General features: G+C 51.0%; 1 protein-coding gene across 2 annotated transcripts; it reads left to right on the top strand.

The window, feature by feature from the left end:
- Window positions 1–717: 717 nt before the first annotated feature.
- On the top strand, window positions 718–10,792 carry MLEC (malectin). Of its 2 annotated transcripts, XM_081114252.1 has the most exons (6): window positions 741–1,127; window positions 4,820–5,103; window positions 7,063–7,241; window positions 8,045–8,221; window positions 8,328–8,385; window positions 9,832–10,792. In XM_081114252.1, the coding sequence occupies exons 3-6, from the start codon at window positions 7,077–7,079 to the stop codon at window positions 10,059–10,061; spliced, it is 630 nt and encodes a 209-aa protein (XP_080970378.1). In that variant the 5' UTR covers window positions 741–1,127; window positions 4,820–5,103; window positions 7,063–7,076; the 3' UTR covers window positions 10,062–10,792. The 2 variants fall into 2 exon arrangements, with proteins under 2 accessions (XP_080970377.1, XP_080970378.1); XM_081114251.1 differs by lacking the exon at window positions 4,820–5,103 and having other exon boundaries at window positions 718–1,127.
- Window positions 10,793–11,837: the final 1,045 nt, after the last annotated feature.

Below are 11,837 nucleotides of genomic sequence, written 5' to 3'. Positions count from 1 at the left end.
TCCCGGGCTGGGGAAACCCCGACCCCGCCCCTCCGACGCCGGGGCCGTCCCGAGGCCATCGCCTTGGCGACCAGGGTAGCCGGGAGCCCCTCCCCCACAAAGCCACGCGTTTCCGCTGTGTTGGAGCATTCCGATTGGACGGCCGTCTGGACGCTACCACCAGCCCCGAGCCCGCTAAGGGGCGGGGGCGGGGTCTTCTCCTCGTGGGACTGTCCTGAAGGTCCGTGCATGTGGCCTCTCTGTGGGAGGATGGATTTCCTGAGTCACGCGGGGAAAAAGACTCTCAGGTCGGAAGAGTGTCCATTGCTTCTTCTAGAGCTTACGTTCATGCCTCTCCCCAAGAAAGAGGGTGAGGGACAGTCGGCCACGCCCCCTCCAGAGCTATTCGGTCCCAGGATCCGGAGCACCGGAAGTTCTGGCGACGTGTCGGTGCGCTCTGTCCTAAATGTTCCTCCCTAGGCCACCTTTCCTAGTCAGCTGCCGGATTCCGGGGCCGCCTGGGCGCTGCACCCAGCCACTTCCGTATTGAACCACCGTTTCAACCGAACTCCGAACCTCTGCGCGCGCTCCCTCTGGTGCCTGATGGTTGGGCCGGCGCCTGGGACTAGCCACGCCCTCCCCCGCTCCTGGCAGCCAATGAGCGGACGTCTTCCCGCGGGGTGTTGGGTAATTAATGAGCGCCGGGCACTGATTGGCTGCAGATCGTGGCCGGGGGCTGGGCGCCGGGGTAGGTTGTTCCTGAGGTGGGAGGCGGCCGCGGTGGCTGGGAAGTAGGCCTGAGAACGACATGTCCCCGGCGGTTGAGGCAGAGCAGCTCGTGGCGCTGTTTCTCTGAGTCCAGGGCGGCCTGGAGGCCGGCTGAGGACGAGGGTTGGCGGAGGCTGCCCCCGCGGTGGTGGCCGCCATGCTGGGGGCCCGGGCGGTGGAGGGAACCGCCGTGGCGCTCCTGCGACTGCTGCTGCTGCTGCTGCCGGCGCTCGGCGGGCCAGGGCTCGGCGTGGTCGGCTCGGCGGGAGCCGGGCTGCCCGAGAGCGTGATTTGGGCCGTCAACGCGGGCGGCGAGGCGCATGTGGACGTGCACGGGATCCACTTTCGCAAGGACCCTTTGGAAGGCCGGGTGGGCCGAGGTGAGAGCCCCTCGCGGAGCCGCGGGGTCCCGGGCCTGCGGTGCGGGGGCAGCTGGCCGAGGGCTGCGGGCCCCGCGCCCCTGCCTCGACCCTGGGGCCGCGTCCTGGAGCGAAGTTTCTCCGCAGTTCCCTCAGGGACCCGGTCACAGCTCACAGCCCGGCCCTGGCTCGAGACGCCACCAAGAGCCACTGAGGCAGAGAGTTGGCGAAAAGTTCCAGTCGGACCTCGCCGCCTGCATTTTCTTAACCCCTCGCCTCCACCCGAGCTGAGAGAAAAGTACGGGCGAGGGCGGCCTGCTGGCACCTCGAGGCCGCGCGGGTGTAGGTTGTCGGTGTCCCCGGCCCTGGGGTTCTCTCCGATCGAGCCGGTCCTGGTGATCCCTGCCGACCTCCCCCTGCAGGAGCGGGATGGGTGCTCGGCCAGACGGCAGGGAGCCTGGGAGAGAGTGGACCGGGAAGTTTGGGCACTGCCTCCTCCCGCCCCCCTTGGCGTGAGGACGGTGTGAGTTAAAGGTGGCCGCTGCAGGCCCCCCGGAGGGTGGTGGTGTGCAGCCGTCCTGCCCGGGCCGTGGGGTGTCAGCGGGGGCGCCGGCGAAGATCCGAATGTTCCGAGTGTGTAGGACCCACCCTGGGTGTCCAGGGAGGTGGCTGCTCCAGCCTGGGGGGGACTGGCTCTCACTTCACAGATGGAGCGGCAGCAGTCCTTACAGAGCCGCACAGGCCTCCAGGCGGGTGGGAGAATTGCCAGGGGAGCTGGTTAAAATGCAAACCCCAGACCTAAGAAATGAAACCGGGCTCCTGCACCAGGGCTTCTGAGGTCGGCCCCCGGACCGCCCTCTGGGGAAATGTGCCCTGCCTGTTCCTTCTGGAAGGGGGTTGGGAGCCGGCTTGAGGAGTTCCCTGCTTCATGCGCTGTGTGCTGGGTTCAGAGCTGCCACCCTGGCCACGTGCATCTCCAGACAACCAGGAGGCCGGCTTTCGGCGCTCCTTTCCACCGCGCCCAGGTTTGGCTTCGCCTGGGCTGAAGCCTTGAACCTAGTTATTCCACGTTTGTTGCAGCGTCCCGGAGCTTATGGCTTACATACATGTGCGGGCGCTGGGACACAGGGCTGTGTTCTGAGGTTCTGTGTTTGATTTGGAATTATTTAGCCCTGGCCTGGAGGTCTCAGGAACCTGGGTTCAGCGGAGTCCGGGCCCCAGTCTCCAGCAGCTGTACCGGCCGCCAAAGCCAGACTTCGCAGCAGGAGGTCAGGCCGTCTCCATCCGGGACCCTTCCTCTTCCTCCTGGGGGTGCGCCCTGAGGAAACTAGAGACGTTGGTGGACTTTGCCTCTGGAGACAGCTGTGGTGATGGCTCCTTTCACAAACAGACACCAGACTTTCCATGGGTCACCTGATCCTTCTAGGCCCATCGGGCGGAGGAGGAAGTTAGGACCACACAGGTGTAGTCCCCTGCTACTCCTCTTATTCAGAAATCCCGGTTTTAATTTGCGGGAACAGGTGTTGTTTTTGGCTTTTGGCTTGATCACCAGTCACCAGGCGCCCTGTCCTTGGGTTATTGGCTCATGGTGGCAGTTCTTTGGCGTTTATTGTGGCAACTAGAATTTCAAGAGATCTACAAAACTCATGTGTCCTGGAGTCCGAACCAGACCCTGGCCTCGAGGCACTCTGTCAGTGGAGTTCCCTGCTCCAGCCTGTCATTTGGGTCAGAACTGTAGCAGCGTTAAGGCTGGAGAGTGGAACCTGCTTTCCCGCTGCAGCCTGGACCAGCCTGTTGAGGGCTGCACCTCTGGGTGCCTGAGAGTAGCGTTTTGCTGGCATTAGGTCTGGGCTGAGATGTGATTAAGCTTCCACTCCCAGGAGGCGGCTCTCTAGTTTCTTCTGTGCTAAGGAGTGGCACCACCCAGGGAAGTGCAGCTGTTCGCGCTGCTTTCCTTGGCTGGCACTGTTTGGAGAAGGGTGTGCCAGCTTCTTGGAGACCTCTGCCTCATGTAGCTGCTCACACTGATTGCAGTAAGAGCTGCATGGCTTCCCTCTTCCCCCAGGCCTGAGAGACTGTTTCCAGCACGCTAAAGAAAGTTCATTTTACCTTGAATGAATTCAGGTATTTGTTGCCAAGTTAATCCCGATAAGGGGTTGGCCTGCTTTTGAACTTGCTGTTTCTCTGTAGTGTCTTTGTAGTTGAGCATTCATGTAACTGTGAGTGGCCCAGGGCACCCAGTGGCTTTTGCTTTCAAAGGCCCTTCATAATGTTTATGGAACTTCGTTTCTGCCTTGAGGATAGTCAGTGTTCTAGGAGGTATGGACAGCTTGGGAAAGGCTTTTTCAACTTGTGTGATTCAATAGATGAAAGTGCCGCTGCGGAGGAGCATGATTCTCAGGCGCGCTCCATGTGGGATTGGCAGGCTGCGTGCTCCGGGTGCTTTGTAACGTGCGTGTTCTGGGTTCCTCTGGATTCTAAGGAAGAAAAACCTAGTTATTTGACCGGAGGGCATAGCGCTTGGCTTGGTTTGAGGAGAGGCTATTTCCTCTTCATAGAAAGGGAGCTGCTAAGCATTTGTATTACCTTGAAAAACTTACTTTACCTCTGAGCCTTATTTTCCTTCTAATAAAGCATCATGCTTTAGAAATCAGTGATCTGAATCTGAAAACTCTCCTGTCCAGAGTAGGTTAAAGTGTCTTATCTTTTTCTTTGCTTGATGACCTTTAATATGGAATTAAAAGTAGGGTAGCCTGGCCAGTGTATCTCAGAGGTTGAGCACTGATCCAGGAACCAAAAGGTCACTGATTCAATTCTGGTCAGGGCACATGCCCAGGTTGCAGGCTCGATTCCCTGTGGGGGACATGCAGGAAGCAAATGATCAATGATATTTCTCTCTCATCAATTTTCTATTTCTCTATCCCTCTCCCTTCCTCTCTGTCTAAAGAAATCAATCCTCTTATACAATAAAAGGCTGATATGCAGATTGACCAAACTGCGGAAAACCGGTCGCTACGACCTGTACTGACCACCAGGATGCAGAACCTCAATGCAGGAGCACCGCTCAGCCAGAAGCCGGGCTCACGGCTGGCGAGCTCAGTGGCGGTGGCGGGAGTCTTTCCCGCTGCTCTGGCAGCCCTAAGGATGTCCAACTGATGGCTTAGTTGGACATCCTTAGCGCTCGGGGAGTGGGCCTCAGTCGGACATCCCCCAAGGGCTCCTGAACTGCGAGAGGGCACAGGCTGGGCTGAGGGACTGTGCATCCCCCCCACCCCCACCCCCGTGCATGAATTTCGTGCACCGGGCCTCTAGTAAAAACATTAAAAAAAAAAAAAGTAGAGTAGAACATGGCTGCAGAGGGGGCGAAAACTGGCTAGGGGCCTAAGCCTATCGGATGACTAAGGAAGACCCTTTTCTGGGCAGCCTTCTTTTAGCTGGGGCAGACTTTGGCCTTGGTGAGATAAGAGCTTGAAAGATAGGATGCCTCCGGTTTGCTTAAGGCCACAGGATTTCTTTAGAATTCTGCCCCTAATACTGTCACCTAAGATGCAGGCTTCATTTGCAGCCCTTCTAAGTAGCAGAATTCACAAGAGAATTTAGGTAGGTGAAATCCCCTTGTTACAAGTGAGAAAACACCCAGAGAAAATAACGTGTTCTGAATCACATTGTAGGTGGCAAAGCCGGGATTCAGATCTACCTCTGTCTTTCTCTAGAACCTGGGCTGGCTACCCATTGTCTAAGAAGCAGCGGATACAATGTAGGCCCCTCGGCCCTTCCTTTCTGGCTGTCTGCGCTGTATTGTGCCAACTTCAGCAGCGTACTGTGTGCACTTCACTGTTTTTAGAGAAATCTGTTCAGCTGTGAATACATAAAGGCAAAGGACGGAAGAAAAAGTCCCTTTCGCAGCTGTATCTCTTGGGACTTGGGCAAATTCAATTTTGCATGTAGCAGATCTCCTGGGAATGCCACTTGGACTTTAAAGGGCAAATATTTAAAGGTAATTCCAAGGTTGTTAAGTAGTTTTTGTTCACATGGCTGAGTTTTCTTAGTTGTTGGACTGAAACTGCCAGAGATTACATTATTGTTAATTTCTCATTTTTTCCACTCTGCGAGAAAAAAATAAAAGGTTTCCCACACATGCACAAAATTTTCTGTGTATCTAAAAAGCAAATCTAGTTAATGTTCCAAATTTATGAGGATCTTGGTCCTCATGGAAGAAAGAAATTCTTAGAACTCAGTTGAAAGAAAAAATAGCAGTCTTAATCTTTATAGGTTTTTGCCCGGTGTAATGTCGTGTGAGCCTGGGAAAGCGCTGGGCACGTTAGCAGGACATCCTTTGTAGTGTTACTCAGCTATTCTTTGGTTTCTTGAGGAGAAATAGGAAGAAGAAGAGTCTGAAGACAAAAGTGCGGCGAGCTTCCTGGTGCATTGTTTCCTCAGTGCATCGATGGCAGGCTCCTGTTCACTTGCAGGCACGGTTAACAGTTATGTTTATTATTATTATTATTATTTTTGAGGGCTTGACCTCAGTCATTGGATCTCAGTTATTCTTTTAAAACATTCTCTCCCTTGGAGTTTTGGTGATTCGGAACACATGCCCAGGGGTGGCCTCTCCTAGACCTCTCCCAGAGGAGCTAGGTGCCAAGTGTCTTCAGAGTCACTGTGCGAGATGGGAAGGTGGCCTGAAGTCTTCATTCTGAGCCGGGGGAGAGGCCAGGCCTGGGGACCGAGGTCACTGTTCAGTCACTAGTTTGGAAAGCAGACTTGGAGCACTGGAAAGCCTCGCTGTGTCCAGGATAAAGGAGTCAGAGAGCCTCCTCTCCGAAGGGGAAGCATGACTGCTCCGTCTGGAGCTGGAGGTAGTACCTTACATTTGAGGAAAGACCCCGTTTGCTAAGTGGGGGGAAGGTACACATATGCTGTATCCTCTCCTACCAAGTTCAGGGGAGGGCTGGGGGCGGTTCGGTACCGACCCACAGGAAGTGTCTTTTGACTTGTACCCTGTCTTATTCCTTGTCAGTCTGAGATGTGGGAAAGGTAGCTCCCCAGCACTGGGTCATCTTAAGCCAGAGGCGCCATAGGACCTTAGCAGGTGTTCTTTCCCTGCTGGGATGGCTCCAGCCCTGTGGGGGAGGAGCATGGCTTCACTGCCTTGCAAGCACCTCCTTGGTTGCCATTGGTTCGCTCAGCAAATCATAGCAGGTGCCTACTTATGTGCCAGGGACCCTGTTAGGTGCTGGAGACACAGGAGAAAGTTTCTTCTTTTCCTTTAACTGGGGGAATGCTCAAGAGAGTGGGTGAGGCTGAATTTTGTGAGTCTGGGAAGTATGGTGCTCGGACCTAAAGGAAATTAGAGAGCGTCACACCCTTCTTTTTATAAGCATGTTTCTCCTTTCCAGCCTTCGAACTTTTCGAATGAAAAATCATACGAAGCAACTAAAGCTGGTATCTTACTTGTGGTAAAGACAATGAAGAACAACTTTCCTAACAGATACCCTGTTTTATAGTCTCTGAGCTTTTCTAAATGGGAAAAAACCATTCATTGAACTTAATCTTCTTGTGGAGTTCCTGGCCACCCCCTTGTTTTATGAGGCTTCTCTGAAGCGCTCCCTCGCAGGGAACCAGGCAGCTGGAGCCTGGTGCTTTGTTCTAGTAATGAGTTGGACTTGTTCTCTTCCCTACACAGTTGAGAAAAAGTCATTTCTGAAAGAAGAACTTTTATAAAGTCCTGCTCTGAGGGTGAAGGGATCTGTTGGGGTGATTAGTGTGTGGTTTCTTTCATTTGACTCTGGCTTAATACTGGTTCTCGTGCCTTTGGGGCCAGGTGCAGAGCGGTTGGCGCCTCCACTGGGGGGTTATTAGCATCGCCCTGGAAATGCCTCTGGCTGCTCTGGGGTCTCTGCTTTTCTTTTATGTTTTGCCTCTGATGTGGTTTCTCTTTGTCTTTTGTCCCCAGCCTCTGACTATGGCATGAAACTGCCAATCCTCCGGTCCAACCCCGAGGACCAGATCCTATATCAAACAGAGCGGTACAATGAGGAGACCTTCGGCTACGAAGTGCCCATCAGGGAGGAAGGGGACTATGTGCTGGTGTTGAAATTTGCTGAGGTCTACTTTGCACAGTCCCAGCAGAAGGTGAGGCCTGGTCAGCCCCCTGCCCCCACCGTCCCCCTGTGAGACATTGCCACTTTTGGATAGTCTTCTGCTGTGGGCCTCCCAGAATGGAAGAACAGATGAGCTTTGAAGGAAAAGCTGGGTTCCTTTTGCCCCAAAAAGCTGGTGTCCCATTGCTCACAAGGCTGCACTTGCCATGGGGGTGGTGACAGAAAGCAATACCAGAATCCTAGCTCTTTACAGACTGATCCGGTTAAGGCCCTCCCTCCAGGTGATCGCTCCTTCTTTGTTGTCAGCGCCGTCTTGGTTTCAGCCTTGTTCTTTTCCTGTCCCCTCCTGTGAATCTCCTCCTCTCCATGTTGAACTTTGTGCTTGTATTCTGTTTCCTAAGGCCAGTATGAGGCCTCCCTGACAGAGACGGGACATGGACTTGATTTGGATGAGGTAAAGGACTCCAGTCACCCTAGAGCAGGGGTGGGCAAACTTTTTGACTCAAGGGCCACAATGGGTTCTTAAACTGGACCGGAGGGCCGGAACAAAAGCATGGATGGAGTGTTTGTGTGAACTAATATAAATTCAAAGTAAACATCATTACATAAAAGGGTACGGTCTTTTTTTTTTTTTTTTTTTTTTTAGCTTTATTCATTTCAAACGGGCCAGATCCGGCCCGCGGGCCGTAGTTTGCCCACGGCTGCCCTAGAGTATATCTAGCCCTGTTTTTAAGTTATTTTTGAACTTGAAGCCCAAGCAGGTGCCTGTTATCCAGCTGCTGAAAGGGTGTGAAACGGATGGTTTGGACACTGTCTCCTTTTTTATCTTGGTAGGTATTTGATGTGCGGTTGAATGGCCATGTCGTGGTGAAGGACTTGGATATCTTTGATCGTGTTGGGCACAGCACAGCTCATGATGAAATCATCCCTATGAGCATCAGAAAAGGGAAGCTGAGCGTCCAGGGGGAGGTATCCACCTTCACAGGAAAACTCTACATCGAGTTTGTCAAGGTAACACTCCTATTCTGCCCTCCCCGCTGAAGAAGAGCGCACAGGAATGGGCGCAGGGGAAACGCTTGCTGTTGTGTGGGGCTGACCACTGTTTCCCACTTCCTAGGGGTACTATGACAATCCCAAAGTCTGTGCGCTCTACATCATGGCTGGGACAGTGGATGGTAAGTTGTTTTTGATCTGCGTTTTGACTTGGGCTGGAGGATGTGGTTGAGAAAACCCTTGGGGAATAATGGAGCTGCTCACTACTTGGAAACTATTACTTAAAGCCAGTTGTAGAGACGCCAGCATCAGATTGCTGGGATGGAGTGTAGCGTGGTGCTGGCCATAAGCTTTAGAGCATGATCTGTGTTTAAATTTTATTCCTGCCATTTAATCGGCTGTATGGTTTTGGACAAGTTCCTTTAACTTCATTGTAAATTGTGATTAATAATGGTACCTGTTGGTGTGCCCTGACCCTTACAGTCATTTGGAATTGCCTAAAACTTTTCTTTATTCTGTTTCTTTGATGTCTATTTCTTCGGGGGGCGGCGGGGGGGACAAAGGAGTTCTTCATGGTTTCTGTGTTCTCTGGAGTTTCCATCACTGCCAGACTGCACTGGACAGAAGTTCATGTATTAATGTCTCCTTATCCTTGTGATCCAGCCTCAGGGGATAGTTCCTTCTCAAGGTTGAGACTATGTTGGCCTCCAGCTTCCCAGGCTGATTTTTGCAGAGAAAGCTTGTATTTTAATGACTTTTCTCCCCATTCCACCTCTGCACCTTTTCCCAACTCATCCTAAATGCACTAAGGATCTCATCCTGTTGTCTTTGTTTAATTTTTATATTCTCACCTAAGGATATGTTTATTGATTAAAGAGAGAGAAAGGAAAAAAAAGAGGGAGAGAGAGAAACATCTATGTGAGAGACAAATATCGACCTTTTGCCTCTCATACGAGCCCCAGCCAGGGACCAAACCCCAGCCTAGGTATGTGTCCTGACCGGGAATTGAACCCACAACATTTTGGTGCACAGGATGACACTCCAGCCAACAGAGCCACCTGGCCAGGGCTCATCCTGTTGTCTTGATGTCCCCCACATGCTGATATGATGACATCTAGGAGGATGTCTTGCTACCAACAGATTTGTAGCTCGGTCCCTCAGGAGGAGACAGGGCAGAGGGGGAGTATGTGTGGGAACTCAGAACTCTGGATCAGCTCTTCCTCAGCTGCTTTGTGAATCAAAAGGGATGGATTATGGGAGGGACGAGGAGGGATTTAGAAAGGTTAAGTTTGGGTGTTGTGTGTGATCCCTGTCCAGTCTGTCCTTTTGGGGATCTGGAGAACTAAGACTGGAAGCAGAGATACTGACCCTTCCGGTGTGCAGGGCTCTTACTACTTTTTAGTTAAATCTAAAGAAGGCTAAAAAATAAAAATAAAATCAAACATCTAAGGAAGGCTAATGTTTTTAGGAATCTGCTGTTCTCCAGGCCAGAAGCTATTTCTGCTCCTTCTGCTCCTTTGGAGCCTGGTTAGGTCATAGCTTTTCGTTATTGTGACTCATTTACTGTTCTTAAGGGTCTTACTTAAATCCTGTAGGTGTTACTTAAAGGGTATCTTCTTTTATGTCAGATGTACCAAAGCTGCAGCCTCATCCAGGATTAGAGAAGAAAGAAGAGGAAGAGGAGGAAGAAGAATACGATGAAGGATCTAATCTCAAAAGACAGACCAATAAGAACCGGGTGCAGTCAGGCCCCCGCACGCCCAACCCCTATGCCTCGGACAACAGCAGCCTCATGTTTCCCATCCTGGTGGCCTTCGGAGTCTTCATTCCAACTCTCTTCTGCCTCTGCCGGTTGTGAGAACAAATTGCCATCCTGAACAGGGTGGAAGGGTGTGGGAAAGAAACCAAACATGTTGGTTTGGTTTCTGTATTTTTCATAGTGATTAACAAAAACAAACAAACTAAAAAAACACAAAAAAATTAAAGGAGATAAAAAGAGGCAGATTGAGTAGATAGCAGCCCTCGTTCACCACCTGGTCCCAGACCTGCTTCAGACCTAGTCCTCTCTTTGTGGCTGGCCCCCAGCCATTTCTTTCTTCTCTAGGGTACTTAGGGTAAACTGGGTCCTACCTGTTCAAGGATCCTCGTCTGTATACCTAGTGGAAAGGACTCTGAACTTGGAGCAGACACCTCTTTTTTGGTTAGAATTGAACAGCAGGGAAAGGTCATCTCCTTACCCGAGAGGATCAGTGCTGGGAGTTGGGCATGTTCTGAAGTTATGTCCAGGTACATTTCCAGATGCCCTGGGATTGAGAATGTGTGGGGTGTGTGTGTGTGTGTGTGTGTGTGTGTGAAGATGTATAATGCTTATGATAAAGATGAAAACAGAATGGGGTTTTTAAAAGGAAAGAAAAGTAGATACTTTCTTACTTGGAAGCCTTTCTGGTTTTAGCCCTATGATGGTTCCACCTTCAGTGTTTGAGCTTTATCATTGCTTGTCTCCCTAACATGTGCCAGTCAGAGGACTGTCTGGTATCCAAGACGATTAGTTTATGTCAGGTCCTCAAGTTGCCTCTGACTTGTTACCACAACACATCATTTTTATTTCAGTGCCTGTTGGGGACTTGATTTTCTTCTCTCTTTTTTTTTTTGTTTTTTTGTTTTATTTCCTTAATCTGGCTCATTTGAAATCTCTTGTCTCTCTCAACCATCTCACTAAATTATTGCCAAGAAGGGAAGGAGATGTGAGGACTTGGGATTCCGTCTGCTTGAATATCTTATCATCTACCACTTCACCTTGATGGTACCTCCCTCCCTGGGTCTCTGAGCCAGCAGCCAGCAGCCAGGAAGACCTGACCCAGCAGTTCTGTTACTGGCCCCTTTGTGGGGTCTTGCTGCCAGGAGACAGAGACGCTTTCTAGCCTGCAGCAACAGAACACTTGACCTTAAGAGTCTCTTCTGGTCTTGGGATTAGAAAAGGCTTATGTTAGCATAATTTAAGAGCACCCTCAGAGACTTGAGTCCTACTAAGTGACTGACCACTGTTTAGAGTGTCTAGAATCTGATGTTCATTTACTCCTATGTCCTTCTTTGTCCCAATTCAACCAGTTTTGGGCTATGCCTAGAGCTGCCCCAAGGAAATTGACTAGTTGTCTATATCCGACCCAGTGACACTGCTCACTGATCTTAATAGTATGCCCCTCTGTCCATTCATTTTCCTATCCAAGTAGCAGTCAGATTCTTGGTGTGACAAGGCTGAAAGATTTCCAGTCAGCCATAGTCCTGGCGGTTCTGAAGTCAACCTTAGCATCTAAGTGTCTGTTTTGAATTCCCTGGAAATTTTTCTGCAGAAAATGAAGCTTCCCTGAATTCCTCTTTTCTGGTCATTGTCACCTTTCTCCCAGCTACAAGGAGTTTTGTAAAGGGAAGGCAGCAAGATTAGTTTCTGCTTGAGCTAGAGCAGCAAAGAATATCAGGCCAGATCGATATTTTTAAAGAATATGTTTAATTTTGAGTTTCTCCTTTGAGGTATGTTTTTGAAGAGGCTCCATCTTTGTTAGTGACAAACTAAGTAGCTCTTGGGCTCATATCCTGGGTTTTGGCTTTTACTGAGTTCTTCCAGGCCAGCATTTTG

The sequence above is a fragment of the Myotis nattereri genome (assembly GCF_964212035.1).
Source record: "Myotis nattereri genome assembly, chromosome: 19".
Classification (NCBI taxonomy): domain Eukaryota; kingdom Metazoa; phylum Chordata; class Mammalia; order Chiroptera; family Vespertilionidae; genus Myotis; species Myotis nattereri.
This window is presented reverse-complemented; position numbering and strand designations above follow the sequence as displayed.